This window comes from Bubalus kerabau, chromosome 1 (genome assembly GCF_029407905.1).
Source record: "Bubalus kerabau isolate K-KA32 ecotype Philippines breed swamp buffalo chromosome 1, PCC_UOA_SB_1v2, whole genome shotgun sequence".
Lineage (NCBI taxonomy): Eukaryota > Metazoa > Chordata > Mammalia > Artiodactyla > Bovidae > Bubalus > Bubalus kerabau.
Window position 1 is genome coordinate 212810312 of NC_073624.1, and position 22124 is coordinate 212832435.

Consider the following 22124-nt stretch of genomic DNA (forward strand, 5'->3'; position numbering starts at 1 on the left):
AATGGATGGAAGTTGTCCAGGAAATAATGGGATAGTGGAGCCAGAGCCTCCAAACAGCTAGGACCCCACAACTTGTTCAGGGACTCAGGTGTCCTGGGACCACTAAGGGCTTTCAGGTCACATTCCAAAGGATCAGGAAGAAAGCCAAGCTTCCTAGGAAAAGTGATGGCTGACCCCAAGGTCCATATCAAGAGGGAGGAGAAATCAGGATGTTTCAGGCCGGCAGGTCATCACAGATTAGCTTAATATACTGCAGGATGCACTCCAGCAAAAAAAGGGAGTAAGTAAATGAAGAAACAGGTGCTGCGCTAGGAAGGTGAGTTATGTGGGGCTGGATGATCATCTGAGGGGTTTGACTGAGGCCACTGAGGGTGTGAGGGGAACCGATCATCAGAAGCAGACTATGATTTTAAAAGAAGGCTGTCAGGCAAGAAATGGACAAGAATGGAGAGAGAAGGCGGAATGGCGACTGTGGGGCCTTGATTTCAACATGCAGTTGGAGACACCTGAACAATGACCTGCTGTATGTACATGTGGATTTGTTCACGATGGCCCTGTGGTGATGTGATTTAAAAGTCCTTTTAATAAAAAATAAAAGTCCTTTTAGAACTGCAAACCACCAATCTCTTTAGTGATTTTCATGCTCAAGTATTTAGGGGCAGGGGGTGGTGTCTCCTTCGAAATATACCAGAAATAAGATGAAGGGAGGGATGGACAGAAAGGTGGATGGGGGTTGGGAGAAGCTACAGATGAAATGGCAGTCCTGGACCCCTGGGCAGGGTACTCCCCTTGGCACTGTGGACATTTGTGGCTGGGTCTTTCTTGATGGCTCAGAGGTAAAGAATCCCACCTGCCAATGCAGGAGATGTGGGTTCTATCTGTGGGTGGGGAAGATATCCTGGAGGAGATAGCAACCCACTCCATTATTTTTGCCTGGGAAATTGCATGGACAGAGCATCCTGGGGGGCTACAGTCTATGGGGTCGCAAAGAGTTGAACATGACTGAACTAACCAACAACATCCTCAGGGAATGGGGGGGCCGCTGTGGGGTATGGAGTGGCATTCCTGGCCCTACCCACTTTATGCCTGGAGTCACCTCTCCTCTACTCCCTGGAGTAGTTTTCTGTGGCACCATCTGTCCAGCCTCCACCCCTGAATCGCAGGGTGTTCATCTCCCTGTGTAGCTATGTCCTGATTTTTTATAAGGGCACCAGGCATTGGGTTCAGGGTCACTACTGTGTGACCTCATCTTAATAGTGATGTCTGCAAAGATCCTATTTCCGCACAAGGTCCTGCTCACAGATTTAGGGAACCAGCTATCTGGGTGCCCCTCAGCCTGGTCAAGTTGACCCCTAAAATTAACATCATGGCGTGGTTAAGTCTGGCTTCTCACTGACCAGCGTGTTCTCAGGGCCCGTCCACACCCATGGTAGCAAGTGTCAGAGCTTCTCTGCTTTTTGTGGCCAAGTGACGCTCCTGTGTCTGGAGGAGCTGGATTTTTGTATTCACCAGTGGATAGACACTTTGGCCATCATTTTTTAAAAAAAATTTTTTATGGCCATGCTGGCTTTTCATTGCTGCAAAGGCTTTTCTCTAGTTGCAGAGTGGAGTATGGGCTCCAGAACACGCCAGCATCAGTTCTGACACAGGAGCTTAGTTGCTGGGACATGCGGCATCTTCCTGGATCAGGGATCAAACCCATGTCTCATGCATTGGCAGAGGAATTCTTTACCACGAGCGATCAGGAAAGCCCTGGCAGTCACTTTTTGAGAAGCCTCACCTGATCTTATACAGTGGGTGTCATCCCCTGATCCCTCCAACCCCACCGAGGATCAGCATCCTTGTTTTGGACAGTGTGGAGATGTTCTCTGTTACTCTGTCCAGTCATGGCCCCCAGCCCCATGTGGTCAGGGCAGCCGAGGAATGCAGCGCCTAAGCTGTCACTGATTTCTATATCCATGGCCACATGTGACTGGGGGGAGTCCTGCTGCTTCCTCTGACCAGAAAGTCCCTAACTGTTGCCAGGCATCCCTGTCCCGTCACCCCCGGCCCATGAACCTGGGGGATCCTGAAATGATAGGTTTCCAGGGCTTCTGTAACAACTCTTTATCCCCTGAAGGGACAGCAGCGACAAGGCCCAAGAGGCTACAGTGAGCTGGGGGAAGCTGAGGTTGCAGGGGCCTGGCCACATGGCCAGGCAAGAGCTGCCTCCACTGAACAGGAAACTTATCTTCAGGGTAACGTCCCCCAGAGTCACCCTGGGGCCTGTGGACACATCACCTCACAGGGCAGAGAAAACTTCGCAGGAGGGATTAAGCTAACGCCCCTGAGATGGAGATGACCCTGGATTCCCTGGGGGTCCGTGTCAACACAAGGTCCTTATAAGAGGGAGCAGGAGATGCTGCCCTGCTGTGAGGATGGAGGGAGGGAGGGGCCACAAGCTGGGGATGCGGCACCTCTAGGAGCTGCAAAAGGCAGGAGCCGGTGCTCCCCTGGAGTCTCTGGTGGGACCAGCCCTGCCCACGCCTATAATAGCCACAGAGTAGGAGTGAGGAGGGCCCAGGCCACCAAAGCCCTGACCAGTTGTGGATTCAGACAGAAGCTCTGAGGGTCCAGGCTAGGTGGCTGGGCAGTGGAGGAGCCAGGGTTCTCCCAGCTCCTGAGCCTGGCTTTGGATCAGGAGAAAAGCCAGCCATGACCACTCCACCAGGGGTCGAGGGGCTGCTGGAGTGGGGTGGGTGGGACCAGCGCTCTCGCTCACACTGCTGGGGCCTGATCATCAGGAGACCCCGCTAAGGGCCACGGGGAAGCCACCCACCATCATTCTCACTTTCTGGCCCGGGGAGACGATGAATTTGAGGGAGGCTCCCAGCACATGGACACAAAACCCCCAGATTTGGACTGACACAAAGCCCTAGGCCATACTTGCCTGACACGCTTTATTCGATGCCACCCACAGAAGCCTCCCGCAGCCTCCTAGCTCCTCCCCTCAGGGCTGCAGCAGAGGAGCTTTCCTGGGGCCTGTGGCTACCTGGGCAGTAGCAGCCTGCACGGGGCAGTGCCCAGTCCTCAAGGCTTTGTGCTTTGACTGAACTTGGGAGGACGGCGTCAGCCAGCCTCCCGGGCTGGTGTCCTCAAGAGGGAGCCGGCAGTGTGACCCGGCCCCCAGAGGCTCCCAAGGCCACTACCACACCGCCAGCAGGCCACCACAGCCCACGGAGTCCAGACAAATGAGGCAGTGACCCGGGCCTCTCCTGACAGTCATGGCCGCAGGTGCGGCAGGCATGGGACAGGTCTGGCATTCACAGGCCACACTGGCCATGGCTCAAGCCTCCAGGCTGATGGATGGGCTGCAGCGAGGGTGCTGGCCGGGATCCACTCAGGCAGCAGGGTCTCCCTTCGCCCAGGCCCTTGGGCTGTTGGGACTGGGGCAATGCGACTCTGCTCGCCTTGTTCTGTGGAGGCCGCTGCCCAGGCCAGCAGGAAATGCACCTGGTGAGACCCAGGCCCAAGGGTGGCGCTACCCTGGAGCCTGGCCTGAGTCTGGCTGTGAGCAGTTAGTTCTCCGTCCATGGGCTGACCATCGGGCTAGGCCAAGTCGGAGACAGCGAGATCTTCAGGTGCCGAGGCCCGAGTTCCTGTCCGTGTGTGGCCAACACAAGGTTTGCAGCAACGGAGACGTTTGGCCCCTGGGGGACCGTCAGTTTATTGTGGGTGCGCTGCGCCCGGCCGGTGGGCCTGGGGAGCCATCCTGTACTGCCTCTGGGAGCGCTGACATGTAGCCTGGGACATCACCCCTCAAGGGCACAAGTCGGAGGCGAGACTGTTCCACACACATTTCTCCAGTCCTGGGGAGCCTCGCAGGCAGCCTGGTGGCAGTTGTCCTGTGTGAGGGGCTCAGGGCAGTGGCCGTGGGGACCAGGCTGGCCTGGGTGCAGCATGGAGCAACCACCTGAGCAGGGGCCTCCTGCGGACGGGCTGGGCCCTTCAGAGAAGCAGATGTGGGGGGTCCGTCAGGCGAGAGGCTGTCCTTCAGCCAAGCTCCTGTGGCCCAGGGGAGGGGGCACGCCAGGGCAGGATGAGGGCCGAGTCTGAGGTGGCCCCATGTGGGCGGGCTGGCAGGCGGGGCCCCTGCAGAAACAGATTGGGTGGTGTGAGTGCCTGGCCAGCCCAGAGCTGCTGCCGCAGGCACAAAAGGCCAGGCCTGGTGGCACCTGCTCTAGACGTGCTCCATCTCCGGGTCCTGGTCGGGCTCCTCCTCCTCCTCGTCCTCGTCCTCCTCGTCGTCAGCGCCCGCCCTGTCCAATGGTGCCTCACCGTCCCGGGCCAGCTCCTCCACGTGGGCCAGCATGTCGGCCATCAGCGCCTCCTCCAGCCGCTTGCGGACTTGCTGCACCAGCTCTTCCTGCTTCCTGGGGACACAGGGACCCAGTGGCCAGGGTTTCCCAGTCTCAGACCCCAGCCCCACGCTGTCCCACCTGCGTTTGCTGCTGCCCCTCCCCAAACCAGCTCTGCCAAGAGGGCCGCTGTCAACCTGGGCCCACGACCCCTGGGCCCTCCCTGCCTCCTCCACGCCTGCCCCTTCTATGTGGACGAGACTTCCTACCATCACCAGCCCATCCTTGGTGCCCCCACACTGATGACCAAGAGTGCCCCCTCCAGGAAGGACCAAGGCCACAGTCCCACGTGGTCCCCACCTTGCTGACTCTATTTCTCCAAGTGGTGCTTTAAACGTCGCCCAGACTCTCACACAGTTGTCTTGACCTATCACTTCTGTCACCTCCTGCCCATTCCCTCCACGTGAGGCCTGTGTGTGTGTGTGGTCTAAGCAGGGGTCCTCACCTCTCATGGGGCTCCCCTCTCGCCAACCCCCAGCACTCCAGGTGTGGCTGCTCTGCCTTGCAGTGTCCTGCACACCACCTACCCAGAGCCCCTTGAGGGGCTCAGAGCCCAGCACAGAGAAGCTGCTGCATGGCCAAGAGACCTGGCCTCTCTGGAGCACATAGCCTGTGGGGAGGGAGGAGCAAGGGGCAACTACCTGATGTCCTCATCAGTCACCATAAAGGCCTTGCAGAGCGGCTGGGCCGTGTTGAGCCACACCCCAGGGTTCTTCTCCACAGCGGCTGAGAGCTGCCCGGTGATGGGCGTTGTGCTGGTGTGCAGGGCACTGGCGATGGCCGACAGCAGTGTCTCGTCTGTGCAGCCAGGACCCACTCCTGCTGGGCATGGGGGACGGTCACCAGCCTTGCCCCCTCAGCCCTTCTACAGGTTCGTCCCGAACCTCTCTCTGCGGGTGGGCAGCCCGTGGTGACACAGGAGCACGAGCTGCCCTCGCAGCGACAGCAGGGAAACCAGAACCCCAAGGCTTCTCAGGACCAGTGACTGTCCTGTCCCCAGGGTCAAGTGCACCCTGGCTGGCCCCAGGCTGGGGGAGCCAGAGCCTTGTCCCTCCTCTGTCCCCTTGCTCCCCCTGTGGCACATCACCTTGCAGACCCTTGGGGAGGTCCATGGTCTTCACCAGCTCCTCCGCGATGTCAAAGGCATTCAGGCCGCTCAGCTTCTTCTCCCAGAAAAGCTGCCACCAGACACATATCAGGCGAGGGGATTCCCAGGCCACCGGCCCCCACAGCAGGCAACATGGGGGCTGGGCTGGGGTCTCAGCGTGACCTCTAACCCCACACTTGATGGGGCTGTTTGCACCCCAGGGCAGAGAAACCCCAACCCCCTTTCCGGCAGGATGAACACCCCAGACATCTGACTTGCTGCTGGATGGTCTGTGGTCCCTTCATCCTGGGATTGGGGGTCAGGAGGCCCAGTCTCCACCTGGGCTGAGCCCGGGCCTGAGGCCCTGGGCATACAGTGAGCTTGCACCCTCAGGCTTTACCTTGAGACCCGGGAAGGGTGTCTAAGGGGTGAAGACCTAAATGGGAGGATGGGAACACAGAGTTTTCTGACCTGTTACCCGGAGGGCTGCAGCCCACATGGCACGGAGGGCACTGCCCATAGTGGGATCCCTGCCTTGCGGGTCTCCCAAGTGTCACCCCTGGGCCAGCCATGGCCTCCCGACCCGGGCCAGTACCCCCCCACCCAGCTATCTACTGGGTGTTTGTAAACACATGTGAAAACGTGATAAGTCTTGGTTTTTGGAAAACAGTTCACAACGCTGCATATGTGAAACATCATCGACCTGCCTGTGACAGTGGCGGCCCAGGAGGCCCCTTGTGTGTGTGGGTGGAGAGGGGGGTGGGGAGACTGCTTCCCGTGGGACTGCACTCCAGGATGACAGCTCCTGATCACGGTTAGGGGGCCCTGGGCCCACTAACTGGGCTCTGAAGAGTGGACTGAGCTCCAGAGCCCACCTGACCCAGAGCCAGGCCTGCCACCGCAAGCAATCAAGGTGTGTGTGTGGGCTCACCTGCCGGGGCTGCTCCACAGCCTTCTGGGGGTCGCTCTTCACCTTGTTGCTGGGGTGGTTGGTGATCTTGGTCACTGGCTGCTTGAAGATGGATGCTGTTTGCCTGACCGGGAGGGCCGTGTTCAGGTCAGGCTTGCCCTGTGGAGATGGGATTGGGTAGGTCCTCAGAGTGCATTCCTGTCAGCGAGGAAGCTGTGCTCCAGGGCTTCAGGGTCCCCAGCACAAACCCCAGCACCCCTGGACCAGAGGCAATGCTATGCCCAGGCCTGGGCTGATGTGCTGCCCTCGGTGAGCTTGGCCAGGGGCTGTGGACACACACCTGCCCCCTCCTGCCTCATGGCCCCGTCCTCTGCAGAGCATGGGCCAAGGTGCCCTTAGCCACCTCTGTCCTGCAATCAGGGCAGGGGACAAAGTCCCTGAACACTTGCTTATTGGAGACTTGTAGACACTCCAGGCACCAGGTGCCCAAGCACAGACCACAGCTGGGCCTCTCCTGGGCAGGTGACGGGTGGGTCCCGATCTTCCTTCTGCTTTTCCATAGCCGCCGAGTCTCCCCCAAGGAGCAGCCAGGCATCTAACTCCAGGACGGGGGGTGGGGGGTGGTGGGGGGGTGAGTCCCCCCTCCCGCCCCCAGCAGCAGCTCCCACGGGCTCACCTTGACCTGGCTCGGGGAGTCGTAGCGCACCCGCTGCCGGCCCTTGTTCACCTTGCTCATTAGCATCTTGCCCGTGCGGAAGTCAAAGGTGCTCAAGTCCATGGAGCCGCCCAGGTAGCGTGCCAGCTGAGGCTTGCTTCGGAACTTCTTCCCGCTCGGGCTGCGGACACAGAGGGTCAGCGGAGGCCAGGCACCCACTCCCCCAGCACAGCAGATGCCAAGGCCAAAAGCAGGGACAAACGCCCCCGCCTATGGCAGGATGGGGCCAGCCCTGGGAGCCTGGCTGACATTTCTGGAACATTCTGGAAGCAGACCATGTGTTAGGAAGCCTGAGCCCTGGCTATGAGGCTCTGCAACCTGCACAGCCCATGGACCGGGCCAGGCCTAGCCTCGCCTCTCAGAGCTCACACCGCAGGTGACCAGCATGGGACCCTGCACCAGCAGTAAGGACTGGTCACTGGGGACAAAGACGGGTGTGGCCACTTTGAGAGACAATCCAGCAGTTCCTCTAATGGTTACAGAGCAAGTCTACCTCTAAGTATTCAAGAGGAACCACGACACACGTCCACAAAAACACTGACGCCTCGTCACTCACGGAAGCTGACTTACACTGGCCAAGGGAAATGTGCTGGATGTCCCCCAACCGTGGAACCTCACTCAGCCACGAAAATCCCAAGAACTAGTGAGTTGTACACATGAAGCCTCCAGCAGGCCTGGCACCCATCCAGAACATCTTGTTGCTCTCCGTCCCTGCCACTCTCCATCTGAGGCTGATGAGGGCTGCATTTTGTAGACCTCCCCTGAAGGCCTTTAGTCTGAGCTCATACCAGCGCACACCTGCCCCCTCCAGGTGTCCCTGAGTACTGCAGACCAGCGACAAAAGCGGGCAGCATGGAACCCATGCTGAATATCAGCTGGGCAATGCCAGCTCTCCCCTCCACACCTCCCACCCCAGGGTTCCAAGGCTGCCGGGAACTCTTCTGGAAGATCCACTTTTCCCTTACTCCCTGTGCTGGCTGACGTGAACAGAGTTCACGTCCTGACTCCAGCTTCATGGGCAGAGGCAGGACCTCGACAAGCCCTCGCCCCCATCCACTGCTGTCCTGCTCACACAAGGCCAGGGAAACAGAAACCCAGGCTTCAGATCTAGGGCTGGGGAGCAGGGGTATGGGTCAGAGGTAGTTGAGGTCTAGGGCTGTTTCTGGAATAACAGAAGGTCTAACTCTGACCATGGTGACAGCCGCACTGTGTGACCTATGCTTTACACAGGTGACAGTACAGATGTCTCCTACCTCAGTAAAGCTGTCACAACAGTAAAAGTGAGGCCAAGCAGGTGGGGGCTGCCAGCAGCTGGAGAGCTAATGGATGTGGGTCTCTTCTGGGTGACAAGAACGTTCCAGAGCTATAGTGGTGATGGCTACACCATGTGTGTGAATGTCCTAAAAACTGCTGAGCTGGACATTTTTAAAAACTGAATTGTGCAAAACATGGACTATATATCCTTTTTAAAAACAGTTTTTGCAGACTTGTATTGGGACATAAAGATGTCCAAGGTATTTTATCCAAGGAAACAAAAAATCTAGATTTGGTAAAACCTGACATACAGAACAAGAGTGGCCTTTCTACAGAACAAGGGCCACCCCAGGGGCAGATGGACAGCCAGAAGCCAGATGGAGGGCCCCCTGAAGCACTGGGGTGTTGTGGGGGTGGGAGCCAGTGCCCAGCATGGACACAGGGCTGTGGGAGGGGTAAGGAGTGGGCAGCAACCCCAGGCCTATAAGGGAGCTTGTAAGGTCTTGTGAGGTCTTAAGAGCAAGACACAGCTGGTTCCAGCCAAGCCGAGCCTGCTGTTCAGGGAAGGGGGCCGACCTGCTGAGCACCACCTACTTTCCTAAGTGTATTCCCACCTTTAAAATGAGCTCCAAAAAGTCCTCTGTGTTCCACTCACCCTAAAGAGTGACGCTAACTGCCAAGTCCTCAACTTCCTGCCTGGACTGTAAATGACAGCCACAGCTGGAGTCAGCTGCTTCATCCTCATCTCCCAGTCCTCAGGGCCCAGTTGCCAAGCTGGAGGCGGGTGTGTGTGTATAATCCCTCCCCAAGTATGTGAGGTGACACCACTCCTCCTGCAAAGAACACTGTCTCCCCACCACTCTGTGGACCAGGACACCACGGTTCCATGTGCCCAGGGGCCGGGCTAGGATCCAAGGGCAGCTATGTCCGACTCAACAGTCCTGACAGCTGCCTTCCCTCTGCAAGAAGAGTACCAGGGAAATCCACATGCTCCTGCCTGGGCACCTGGCTCCACATCAGGGGCTGAGGGCCAAGGACCCATATCCCAGAGAACACTGAGGGTTTCCTATCACAGCCCCCAAACCTCCCACTTCCTGAGACCAGGCAGGTCACCCAGACCAGAGGCCTGAGAGAGGCACTGGACCCCACACCCCCATTCTGTCTCAGGCCCTCACCTCTCATGGGAGCTATCCAGTCCCACTCTGGAGGCTTTCCCTACCACCAGATCCCAGTGCTCAGGACCAGGGCCTTGGAGTGGGATGCCACTGTCAGAGGCCCTGAGAGGCTCCCAGGTAGGGAGCAGGTGGGGACGAGACCTAAGATGACAGCAGTACGGGGCCTTTCAGCCACTCTGGCCATGGTTCAGCTCCTGAGCCTCCTCACAGGCTCCTCCCACCGCCTGGACACTCCTCCTGGCTCCAAGGCCCGGCTCAGCTCTAGACCACCTATTCAGACAAACCCTCGCTGACCCACCCCCAGCTCAGCTAGGCACCCTGTCATTCACCCCTCACAGACCCCTGCATCTCTGCATATGTCACCACTTGTAACTATGAAAGCAATGGGGCACTTGATGACTGGGGCACCAGCTGTCACCTAGGAGAGGAGACCCAGTTGTCGTTCCCAGCTGAATGGTCAGCAGTTGCTACAGAGGCATCTACTAAATTAACAATGGATTAAAGGCACAGAGACCTGCCTCAGTCTTTGGATCTAAAAGGAAGAAGTAAGTACTCAAGAGTGCTTGGAATTAAATGAGGGCACGTGGTTCCTAGCCAGAGGCCACTTCAGGCACCTAGGAGGACAGAACCAGGATTCAAGTTTTCTAAAGAGCCAGCCATGCAGTCAGATACAATGAAGGGGAATATACATACAGGCCCCTAAGAGATGCTGATTGTAACCCCACTATCTCCTGCTTGACCTTTCCAGACTACAGCCAATCACAGTGTACACTGGAGGGCTACCAGCGCTTTTCCGACGTGAGAACCTGAGCTTGTCCCGGAAGAACTGCCATCCCTTTCTTGCTCACTTCCCTCACTCCTCCCAAAAGGCGGCTAGCAAAGGCCCTGGACCTGCTGCACACTCCTCACCACCTGGCAGGCATTCAACACGTGGCAGGAGTCCTGCCTGCCTGCCTCCCTTTCGCCAGGGTCCTGAAGCAAAGGGGAGGGAGCCATCAGAGCCGGCTCAGAAACAAAGCATCTTCACCAATCAGAAAAAAAAAGGAACAGAAAAGCAAACCGCAGGTGGTTGACGGTCTGAGGCTGGGGTTCCAGCCTCTTACTGTGTCACCGAGGTGTGGGTCCGTGCTACCTCACCCAGCCCAAGGGCAGGTCTCCCTCCAGTTTGGATATGGGGGGGTTCACAAAGACCGCGTCCCCGGTCTGGCGACTACAAGGGCCACTACCCACGGTCCGAAGGACAGCAGGGCGGACCTTAAAAGACACGCAGCTCTGGAGCCCAGTAGCCCTGGTAAGGAGCCAGGAACCTGCATCCCTAGGCAGCCTTCCCTAGTCCCCCAGAACCAATACTGCTTCCGGAAACCCTGGCTCCCCATCCGCCCAGGCTGCGCCTGGCCCGGGAGAGCCCCACGCGGATCAAAGGGACACCCCAGCCCCCACCCCTGCCTCCCAGCGGCATCTGGCTCGAGCCGGGGTGCCCCTTGCCCAGCCGGCCGTTTCGCTGCGGCAGCCGAACAAAGGCCTCCGCGCGCCCGGGACCGGTTCCAGGGCCATGCGGCCGCGTGGGAAGCGCAAGCGCACTGAGACAGGGCCTCGCCGGGCACGCACGCGCACCGGGCTCGGCCCAGCCGGGCACGCACGCGCAATGGGCAAAGGGCCCGCCGCACGCCGGCACGCACGCACGCATGCACGCACAACGCACGCGCGGGGCCCAGGCCGCGGCCCCGGTCCGGGCGCCCAGGCCGCCGCAGAGGCCGCTGGGAAGCGCCCGTTGGGGCCCTGCCCGGCCGGCACGTTCATTCACCTATAGTAAAAGACATCCCTGTGGCCGGCCGACAGCCCCGACCTTCTGGGCACTTCTTCCCTCTCCCAGCCCTGCGGGAGCGCCGGGCACTCCCACCTCTTCCGCTCCATCGCGCCCGGGTCCTCGGCCCGCCGCCGCCGCCGCCGCTGCCGCCCGGACCCCCGCTCGCCGCCGCCGCCTTAGCTGCCTCCGCCGCTGCCGCCGCCACTTGCCGCGGCTGTTCCGGCCCGCAGGCCCCCACCCTCCGCCCCCAGCCGGGCGTGCGCCGGCTTTGCCGCCCTCTCGGCCCCCTCCCCGCGCTCGCCAGCCCCCGCTCGGGGGGCCCGCTCCGCCCACCCGCCCGCGCGCGGGGCCCCGTGCTGCGCAGGCGCCGCGCAGGCCCCGCCCGGACCGCGGCCTCCGGCCCCGCCCCTTAACGGCGGCGCCAATCAGCGTGCGTCCTGGAGGCGGGGCCTGCGGCGGCGCGCGGCTTGTCTGCTATGCGCGTGCGCTTTGGGCGGTCCACGCGTTCCTCTTAGCGCCGGGTCACCGCTGCCCTCCTTGAGTGGTCTTTTCCCCGAACCTCCTCCGCGGTCCCTCTGGTGTTTCGGGATGCCAGTCCAGTGCCGGATCGCCATCTTGCTGCTCCCCTAGTCTCGTCATTGGCATGCATGTCTAGGCGCATTGTAGGTGACCACCCACCTCCACACCCCCAAGGCCCACCCGACGCTTTAATGACACCTCAGAACCCAGGCGCCAGCCCCTTCTTCCGCCTCCTCCTTGGTCCACCGCCTTCTGTTTCCGTGGGCTCTAGGACCTTCCTCGGAAATTTCCCGTCCCTCTTATGTCCCCTCACTCTCCCCTGGGCGCTCCCCTGGCTCCGCTGCTCCCCCAGGGCTGAGCCAGGGCGGTCCAGGGCAGGTATTTCAGAAAAGACTTCTGAGTGAGTGGCCGAAGCTATGGTCAGTGCCAGGGGTGAGCTGGGCCTCCCGTCAGGCTTTTCCGGGCTTCCGGCCCCTGGGGGATGGGAGGATGCATGTGGGAAGGGTCTGGGCTCCCCCGAGGGCAACCAGCTGGGTCCGCACGCCCTCAACTCCCTGCAAGTGCAGCCCTGGGTCTCCCGGTCCCTGCTCTGGTTGGAGGCGGTGCCTGGGCGGAACCCCAAAGATCGCGGCGGACAGGTGCCACTTGTTTATTTAAAGTCCCCGGTAAGTGCAACTTATTCATTACGTACCTTTCTCTTCTGGGTTCCCCAAGGCGGGTAACTGGGCTGTTCTCCCACAAACAAAGGGCAGAGTGGCCGGGCAGGCACCTTGATGGGTGAGCGGTCATCCCGTTACAAAGCTGGTTTCCAGCACTGGATGCTCGTGTGCAGTTCAGGCCCAAACCCAGGCCTCGAGGACCCTGGTCTTGCAGGGAGGGCAGTGCTGGTCACTGTTGTATTTTCTCCCAGCGTGTGTGACTTCATTTTTCTTTTTTAAATCTTAGTTGCAAAGATAGACACGTGCATTGTAATCAGTGAAAGCACGGGTGAAGACGCTTAAAGGAAAAAGTTGTCATCCTTCTTGCCGCAGGAGCCCCCAGCCCTGCTTTTACTTCTCTTGGGTGCACATCAGCTGGAATTACTAGGTCATCTGGTGATCCTGTGTTCTTAATTTTTTTATTTTTTGAGAAGGGCAAAACATTGTTTTAAACTTTTTATTCGTATATGGTTTTCAAAGGTTACTTTGCTTTTGCAGTTATTACCAAATATCGGGTGTATTCCCCTTTTGTGCAGTACATCTTTGAGCCTTACATCTTTGGGTATAGATGTTGGTACATCTATACCCAACAGTTTGTACCTCCCACTCCCCCGCCTGTATATTGCTCCTTCTTGCCGCCTGTTGCCGCTCCTTCTTGCTCCCTGCTCCCTTTGGCAACCACTAGTTTGTTCTCTCTCTATATATGTGAGTTTTCTTTTTAGTTATATTCACTAGTTTGTTAGTATTTTTAGATTCCTCCGATGTGAGATAGCATACAGTTACTTTCTTCATCTGACTTAATTTTGTTATTTTTTATGGCTGAGTAGTATTCCATTGTATTGATACACACATACACATACACACAGAGACATCCATATATACCACATCTTTATTATCCATTCATCTGTCAATGGACATTTAGGTTGCTTCCCTGCCTTGGCTATTGTAAACAGCCAGAGCAGTAAATAGTGCTGCTCTGAACACTGGAGTGCTTGTATATTTTTGAATTACTATTTTTATTTTTGTTTTGTTTTTTGATATATACCCAGGAGTGGAATTGCTGGATCTTATGGTAGTACTATTTTTAGTTTTCAGAGGAACCTCCCTGCTGTTCTCCACAGTGGCTGCACCAATTTACATCCCTACCAACAAGGCAGTACTGTTCCCTTTTCTCCACATCCTCACCAGCATGTTATTATTGGCAGACTTTTTGATGATAGCCATTGGGACAGTGGTGAGGTGATACCTCATTGTGGTTTTGATTGGTGTTTCTCTGATGATTGATCATGCTGAGCATTTTTTCATGTGCCTACTGGCCCTTTGTTTAATTTTTGGAGGAGCAGCCAGGCTTTTGTCCACTGTGGCTGTGCCCTTTCTGTTTCCCACCGGGAGTGAAAAAAGGCTCTGATCTTTCCATACCTTCCAGTCTTCGGGTTTTGACAGTCGCACACAACAGGTGCGTAGTGTCAGATCACAGCATCTGACATCAAGAATGAGCCCCGCCAGTCTCTTGCCTCTCAGGGAAGCTGACCCCAGAGCATAGATAGTGGGCCTGTGGGTGCTACTTGGCCCGAGCCAGGCCCCTGGGATTGTCCTTGAGGGACTGCCCCAGAGGCCTGATCAGGAGGGTGGCTGACCCAGGGTGCCGGTGGCATATGCTGAGGGGAAAGGCCAGGAACACTGCATGAGAGGGACAGGGGCTGGCTAACTCTTCTGTTGGGTGGGCGCTGGCTCTTTGAAATAAACTCTGTTTGCCTTGGCCTACTGGCCCAGTCCCTGAGCAGACACCCTCTTCTGGCCATTTCCACAAGGTGAAAGGTAGAAATCAAACCAGGAGGCTTAAACCACATGAGGACCTTGGAAAGCCTTTCAGAGGCAGGGTCTCACTCCCCTGCATCTGCTACCATGGAGGGGCTGTCCCAGGCACTGTGGGGTATGGAGCAGCATTTCTGCCCCCACCGTCCTGACTCATGCCAGGAGGACCCCCCAGTCATGATGACTACAGACATACCCAGCCAGGGGTTCCTGCAAGCTGATACAAGGTATGCGTGGCACTCACCTCAGGGAGAAAATTTAGTGAGCACCAAAAACGTCAAGATTAATGGCACTTAATGTACTATTTTAACATTTCAAAATGAAAAAAATCCATGATGAACAAAATGTCAAGATTTTTTACCAAAGTATAGTTGATTTACAGTGTGTTTATGCTGCACAGCACAGTTACATGTAGTTATACTGCACACTCAGTTATATGTAGATATATTCTTTTTCATATTCTTTTCCATGATGGTTTATCACAGGATGTTGAATAGAGTTCTCTCTGCTATACAGTAGGATCTTGTTGTTTATCCATCCTATATATAATAGTTTGCGTCTGCTTGTCCCAGAAACTCCCAGTCCTTCCCTCCCCACTCCCTCTCGCCTTGGCAACCACAATTCTGTTCTCTATGTCTTGGAGTCTGTTTCTGTTTCAAAGATATGTTCCTTTGTGTCATATTTTAGATTCCACATATTAAGTGACATCATATGGTATTTATCTTTCTCTTTCTGACTTATTTTGCTTATTATGCTCATCTCCGGTTGCATCCATGTAGCTGCAAGTGGTATTATTTCATTCTTTTTGATGGCTGATGTTCCTTTGTGTATGTGTGTATGTGTGTGTGTGTGTGTGTGTGTGTGTGTGTGTATCACATCTTCTTTATCCATTCCTCTGCTGATGGACACCTAGGTTGCTTCCATGTCTTGGCTGTTGTAAATAGTGCTGCTATGAACATAGGATGGATGTATCTTTTCAAATTATAGTTTTTGGTATATGTCCAGGAGTGGGATTACTGGATCATATGACAACTCTTTTTTTTTTTTTTTGGCCACACCAAGGGCTTGTGGGATTTTAGATCCCCAACCAAGGATCAGATCTGGGCACTTGGTAGTGAAGACACAAGAGTCCTAACCACTGGACCACCAGGGAAGTCCCTGTTTTTGGTTTTATAAGGAACCTCCATACTGTTTGCCATAGTGGCTGCACCCATTTACAGTCCCACCAACAGTGTAGGAGGGTTCCTGTTTCCACATCCTCTCCAGCATTTATTAGCTGTAGATTTTTCTAATGATGGCCATTCTGACTGGTGTGAAGTGGTACCTCACTATCGTTGTGATTTTCATTTCTCTAATAATTAGTGATGTTGAACATCTTTTCATGTGCTTATTGGCCATCTTTGGAGAAATACCTATTTAGGACTTCTGCCTATTTTTCAACTGGATTGTTTCTTTTGTTATTGAATTGTAGGAAATGTTTATATACAAAATGTCAAAATTTTAAATACAGATTGAACAGTGCTATTTTAAAGTCTGAGACAAAATGAGGAAGATATGCCCTTTATATATGTTTTTATATAGTTTTTGATGGTTTATTTTCCTCTCCCAGAATATTAAAGTGGTTGAAAAAGTTAGCCTAAATATCGTACTTAATCCAAACCTGCATTTATTAGAATTTTATTTTTTTGGCTTTCACAGGAGCAAACTCTGATATTTTCATTAAAACTATTAATCATCATGAAAATACATAAAAACTCATGTATGGCACGTTCACATTTCCTTTTGTCTCAGGCTTTGACGGGGCCTATGGGACTGTCCACACCTTTGAGTTAGAAATTGTTAAAAAAAATTAAGTGTAACTTGTCTCATAATCCATCACTTATAGGTACTCAAGTGATATCTATTAAATACAGAGCTTTAGGTGATGTCTGAAATCACATCACTCCACAGATAGTTATAATGGTAGATGACAGGAACAGAATGTCTCACTCTTCCCTCACAGCTCATTTGGTAAAGAATCCACCTGCAATCAGGAGATCCCGGTTTGATTCCTGGGTCAGGAAGATCCTCTGGAGAAGGGATAGGCTACCCCACTCCCATATTCTTGGGCTTCTCTTGTGGCTCAGCTGGTAAAGAATCTGCCTGCAATGTGGGAGACCTGGGTTCAATCCCTGGGTTGGGAAGATCCCCTGGAGAAGGGAAAGGCTACCCACTCCAGTATTCTGGAGAATTCCATGGACTGTATAGTCCATGGGGTCTCAAAGAGTCTGACACGACTGAAGCGACTTAGCAGCAGCAGCAGCAGCAGAAGACTGGTTGAGCTTCCTAGGTGGCGCTAGTGGTAAAGAACGCACCTGCCAATGCAGGAGACATAAGAGATGCAGGTTTGATCCCTGGGTTGGGAAGATCTCCTGGAGGAGTGCATGGCAACCCACTCCAGTATTCTTGTCTGGAAAATCCTCATGGACAAGGAGCCTGGTGGGCTACAGCCCCTGGGATCACAAAGAGTGGGACACCACAAAAGCAACTGAGGGTGCATGCAGTAGACTCGTTAATAAACGTTGGTACCAGGCAGCTGTTTAAAAACTGTGGATGTAGTGTGGGTTTTACTTGAAGTATAGTTGATTTATAATGTTGTGGTAGTTTCAGGTGTATAGCCAAGTGATTCAGTTATACACATGCACGTATATATTTTTCATTATGGTTTATTATAAAGCGTTGAATGTAGTTCCCTGTGCTATACAGTAGGTCCTTGTTTATTTCATATATAGCAGTGTGTGTATTGGAGAAGGCAATGGCACCCCACTCCAGTACTCTTGCCTGGAAAATCCCATGGATGGAGGAGCCTGGTAGGCTGCACTCCATGGGGTCGCTAGGAGTCGGACACGACTAAGCAGCTTCACTTTCACGCATTGGAGAAGGAAATGGCAACCCACTCCAGTATTCTTGCCTGGAGAATCCCAGGGACGGGGGAGCCTGGTGGGCTGCCGTCTATGGGGTCGCACCGAGTTGGACACGACTGAAGCGACTTAGCAGCAGCAGCAGCAGCAGCGTGTGTATGTTAATCCCAAACTCTTTATTCCTCCCTCCTGCCCTTTCTCTTTTGTTAACCATAAAGTTTGTTTCCTATGTCTGTGAGCCTATTTCATAATAAGTTTTTTTGTATCATTTTTTAAAGATTCCACATATAAGCAATATTATAGATTTGTATTTTTGTTTTATTTTACTTATGAAAATCTCTAGGCCCATCCATGTTGCTGCAATACTTCATCCTTTTAATGGCTGAATAATATTCCATTGTATATATATACCACCTTACCCATTCATCTGTTGATGGACATGTAGGTTGCTTCCATGTCTTGGCTATTGTGAATAGTGCTGCTATGAACATTGGAATCCATGCATCTTTTCAAATGAGTGTTTTCATCTTTTCCAGATATATGCCCAGGAGTGGGACTGCAGGATCCCATGGTAGTTCCACTTTTGGTTTCTTAAGGAACCTCCGTAACCATTCTCCACCATGGCTGAACCAGTTCACATTCCCACCGTCAGTATGGGAGGGTTGTCTTTTCTCCACACCTCTCCAGCAGTTATTATCTGTAGACTTTTTAATGATGAAGCTGGGTTCCTTCTGAAGCACCCTGGCTTCCAGGAAATAAACAGTAGGTGAAAAAGGCTGGTGCACAGAAGTATGTAGCACACGCCACTCCTTGTGTTGAAATGTGTGAAGCTGCTGTGGACTCAAAGTATGTGTCAGTATGTCTCCCTGAAATGTGTGTGTGTATTGACACCCCAACCCCCCAGTGTGGCTGCATCTGCCGACGGGCCCCCAAGAACACCGTCAAGGTTAAATGAGGTCAAAAGGGTGCAGCCCTGATCCCCTAGAAGCAGGGTGTCCAAAGAGTCCCCAGAGAGCTCCCCTGCTCTCAGATCAAGGAAAGGCCACATGAGGATGTGGTGAGGAGGCGGCTGAACCAGGAACCAAGCCTCCAGAAGTGAGCTCAGGCTGCAGCCTCCAGAACCAGGAGAGGTTCACTGCAGCCTCGGCGGCTGGGCCTCTGTTCTGTGGTGGCAGCGCAGGCAGGGTCATGAGATGGCTGTTTTCACAGAGAGGATGTTTCTACCTCCTCCGGGACTTGGCAGGTGTTGCACAGTCCATCCTCCTGCACCTGCTCATGTTTTTATCTGTGCCTATACAGATAGATAGGTTCTCAGGTGCCTCCCTTCAAGACAGAGTCTCCCCCTGAACAAGATGTGGAGGAGATGGCCTGAGACTTCTGAGTGGCTTGTAAAAGGCAACTCCCCCAACCTTGCCCACCATGTAGTAAGGAGGCTCAAGTCTCACCTGAGAGGCCCACATGGGGAGTAGCCATGTCAGGGGGCCTTGTGGAAGCCCCAACACCTGCCCACCCCCACCCCCACCATAAAGCTGATGCCTCTGTTGCAACTTTGGGAGGGACCCTCAGCCAGCACCCCTCAGACAGATCACTCTCAAACTCTCACTGTGAGGTAATGTTTGTCCTAAGGCACCAAATCAGGAGTAATGTTTAGGCGGCAAGAGATAAAAACACCATGCAAGTATCACCCACCACACATCTGAAATAATCAAACCATGTCTGCCAGCCCCTGGGAACCCCAGACCTGTGCAGTTCTGGCGCTGAAGGGATCCCCAGGTCACCACACCCCAGCATGAGCACGTGCAGGCGGGCAGGTTTCAGAGAGGTTTAATGCTGTGTGTGTCCACACACAAAAGTTATTTCCACCAAAAGAGGAAATGAACTCGTGCCAGGGACTTCCTAGAGTCCATCCAGAGAGCCTGGGCAGTTCCAGATGCAGACGGCAGGAGGCAGCACAGCAGACATCTGGAGGAGGGACAGAGCAGGGTGAGCAGACGCCGCTGCCAGGCGCTTTCCCATCTGTGAGATGGGCATCCCTCCACCCTGACCAGATCCAGGCAGGCTGAGGCTCCAGGATGGAGCCCCAAGGGGCCACGCCCACCCCATAGACCCAGGTTGCCATCTGTAGCTCTGTACTACCAGGCAGGGGGCTTGCGCAGGGCCCTGCCCTCAGGCAGGGTTGTTCAGGTGAGCCCCCGACACCTGCCGCCCCAGCCCTGGACCTGCAGGCAGTTCTGTTCTGCTGCTCAGGGATCCCAGGATACCCCCACTGACTGCTGCTGAAACTCACCAGAGGGGCCTGAGGTTGTGAGTTTAGTCATCCTTCTTGAACTTGCCGTTGATGTAGGGCACCCAGTCCAGAATCAGCCGCCAGTCAGTGGCCCATACCAGCCCCACAGCACCCACAGTGCCCCACAGGCTCGCCGTGGGGACCCTACAAGGACAGCAGGGATCAGGCCTCAGGGGTCAGGCCTCAGCGCCCCTCCCACACAGCTGTTCATCAGGTGTCTGCCTTGCACCTGGCCCTGCCCCACGTGTGGGCAGGACACATTCTGCTGATGACCCCGAGGCAAGGCCATTCCCATCCGCTTTCATATCAAGATCTGCTTAAGGTTTTATTTGAGGAATTCTGCTAAGAAAAGCCCAAGCCCAAGCTTGTAACCATAAGGATAGAAAAAGCTTGCAGGTAGACACATTAACGAATGCGGTTTACAGCAGGTCCATCCCCGGTACAGCCAAAGGACTGAGGTGAGAGTTGTCAGGGACCTGTCCTACTGATGAGACCATGGCACAGAGATGGCAAGCCATGTCCCTGAGACACACACACACTGCACTCCGTTGGGTGCAGAGCCAAAGCAGGGGCTCCAAGACTACCACACCCCACATTTACATCCAGCAATGGGCATGGTCAAGGACGTCCCCAACAGTCCCACCTCCTGGCTTGTATACCCCTCTGAGTGTCAGCAGGACCCAGTCACACCCCTAATAAAATATGGAGAAGGGTAAATCACTGCGGATGGTGACTGCAGGCATGAAATTTAAGACACATGATCCTTGGAAGGAAAGTTACGACAAGCCTAGATAGCATATTAAAAAGCAGAGCCCTCACTTTGCCAACAAAGGCCCATATAATCAAACCTATGGTTTTTCCAGTAGTCATGTATGGATGTGAGCGTTGGACCATAAAGAAGGCTGAGTGCCGAAGAATTAATGCTTTTGAACTGGGGTGCTGGAGAAGACTCTTGAGAGTCCTTTGGAATGCAAGGAGATCAAACCAGTCAATTCTAAAGGAAATCAACCCTGAACATTCATTGGAAGGACTGACTGGCCATTTGATGTGAAGACTTGACTCACTGGAAGAGACCCTGATGCTGGGAAAGGTTGAAGGCAAAAGGAGAAGGGGGCAGCCAAGGATGAGATGGTTTCATCACCACCTCAATGGACATGAGTTTGATCAAACGCCAGAAGATAGTGGAGAACAGAGGAGTGTGGGTGTGCTGCAGCCCATGGGGTTGCAAAGAGTTCACGACTTAGCAACTGAACAACAGAATCAGAGCCACCTGCCCTCGACCCTACTGTCCTGGCCATTGGCCTTGGGGCCTGTGGATGCTCACAGAGGGAGGTGGCAACGAACCTGACCTCCAAAGGGCACCCAAGGTGATGCTGCTGAGAGTCCCTCGTGGGCCTTCCTTACACCCTCACCACCTCTCCTCCACTTTCTCACAGAAGACACCAGGGCTCTGAGGGGCTAAGTGCAGGGTCTCCAGCTGGTGAGCATGGATGCTCCGAATCTGAGACACAACGGCACAGTGCCTCCTGAAGGTGAGTCCTGCTTCCCTGCCTCCTGAAGCCAGTGTAGAGTGCGAGGCTGCACCCATCCCCTTTAATATTTTACATCAATCTCATGTCACGTATCATACCGTTTTAGTTTTTCCTTGCCCAAGGACTACAGCGTCAGTCTGGAAGGTTCTGTTTGTCTCTAGCACCCAACGTAGTGCTAGGTGAGCCCACACACTGGTTGGTGCTCAGTGGGTGCTGCCAACTGAATGAAACCCTGGATGAGGGTGTCGCTGCTCTGATCAAGGCAGACAGGGACAGATAGACGGTGCTCGAGGGCTTGAGCTGCCCCGGGGGAGGGGCGGTAGGGGTCTCTGGTGGTCCCACCCAAAGCCAGGGACCGCCTTTCGGCCTGAGTTGCCCCAATTATAAAGCGCCACTGTCATTGTCCACCCGAAGGTCCCTAGCAGCGCCGCCGTCCAGGGACAGTCCCCACTTGTCACTCTCCCTGCCAGGGCTCGAGGACACGACTGCCGAGTACAGGCCCCTGTTTCTCAGCGCCCCACGTTGTGGGTTCCCCGATCCCGCTGCCACGTGGGGCCACACCCATTCCACCCGTCTCCCACGGGGAGCAGGGACAGATACAAATGTCGGCTTCACAGCAACGTCAGGCAGAAGCAAAGCCAAGAGCGCACAGGGTCAGTTTCAGGCTCCAGGAGCTGAGCGGGGGCGCTGGGCGCGGACCGGGTGGGCACCATCGCGGCCCCCCAGGTGGAGCGGGTCCGGGGCCGGCCAAACGAATGTTCGCGGGGAGACCACGCAGCCGTTCCGTGCCTCAGTTTCCCCATCTGGGACCCGGAAGGACAAGGGGCTCTGGGGCGGGGGCTACGTCCTCACCAGTTTCTGGCCAGCTGGCGGTAGCGCGGGCCCAGGAACCTGGTCAGCATCGCGGTGCTTTCCCTGCTCAGGGTGACCCTGGCCCTGACGATTCGGGCTCACTGCGCAAGCGCGCTAGCCGCAGCGCGCAGGCCCGCAGAGAGGCCCCGCCCCATCCCCTCCAGGGAGGGCTGGCA

At 55.2% G+C, this 22124-nt stretch overlaps 2 protein-coding genes and 1 long non-coding RNA gene across 4 annotated transcripts; 1 reads left to right on the forward strand and 2 right to left on the reverse strand.

Annotated features, from left to right (window-relative positions):
* Nucleotides 1-2922: 2922 nt before the first annotated feature.
* On the reverse strand, nucleotides 2923-11604 carry MBD3 (methyl-CpG binding domain protein 3). Of its 2 annotated transcripts, none has more exons than XM_055553424.1 (7): nucleotides 11343-11604; nucleotides 7071-7230; nucleotides 6416-6553; nucleotides 5485-5575; nucleotides 5039-5216; nucleotides 4215-4412; nucleotides 2923-4131 (listed from the first exon to the last, which is right to left on the reverse strand). In XM_055553424.1, the coding sequence occupies exons 1-6, from the start codon at nucleotides 11450-11452 to the stop codon at nucleotides 4220-4222; spliced, it is 870 nt and encodes a 289-aa protein (XP_055409399.1). In that variant the 5' UTR covers nucleotides 11453-11604; the 3' UTR covers nucleotides 2923-4131; nucleotides 4215-4219. The 2 variants fall into 2 exon arrangements, with proteins under 2 accessions (XP_055409399.1, XP_055409404.1); XM_055553429.1 differs by having other exon boundaries at nucleotides 11439-11601.
* A 238-nt stretch (nucleotides 11605-11842) lies between these two features.
* LOC129632027 (uncharacterized) lies at nucleotides 11843-18042 on the forward strand. Its single transcript, XR_008704276.1, has 2 exons — nucleotides 11843-12529; nucleotides 17814-18042. It is a non-coding gene; the product is annotated as an uncharacterized LOC129632027 (long non-coding RNA).
* A 1043-nt stretch (nucleotides 18043-19085) lies between these two features.
* Nucleotides 19086-22106, reverse strand: LOC129632023 (cytochrome b-c1 complex subunit 10). The gene is made up of 3 exons (XM_055553443.1): nucleotides 21949-22106; nucleotides 19565-19708; nucleotides 19086-19239 (listed from the first exon to the last, which is right to left on the reverse strand). The coding sequence occupies exons 1-2, from the start codon at nucleotides 21996-21998 to the stop codon at nucleotides 19588-19590; spliced, it is 171 nt and encodes a 56-aa protein (XP_055409418.1). The 5' UTR covers nucleotides 21999-22106; the 3' UTR covers nucleotides 19086-19239; nucleotides 19565-19587.
* Between the last annotated feature and the right edge of the window lie 18 nt (nucleotides 22107-22124).

Coding starts and splice junctions, on each gene's coding strand:
- LOC129632023 (XM_055553443.1), bottom strand. CDS start 21,998: ATGCTGACCAGGTTCCTGGGCCCGCGCTACCGCCAGCTGGCCAGAAAC. Junction 19,709..21,948: donor CGCCAGCTGGCCAGAAACTG/GTGAGGACGTAG, acceptor CTGTCCTTGTAG/GGTCCCCACGGCGAGCCTGT.
- MBD3 (XM_055553424.1), bottom strand. CDS start 11,452: ATGGAGCGGAAGAGGTGGGAGTGCCCGGCGCTCCCGCAGGGCTGGGAG. Junction 6,554..7,070: donor ACTCCCCGAGCCAGGTCAAG/GTGAGCCCGTGG, acceptor CCATCTCCACAG/GGCAAGCCTGACCTGAACAC. Junction 5,576..6,415: donor CTGTGGAGCAGCCCCGGCAG/GTGAGCCCACAC, acceptor GTCTGGTGGCAG/CTTTTCTGGGAGAAGAAGCT.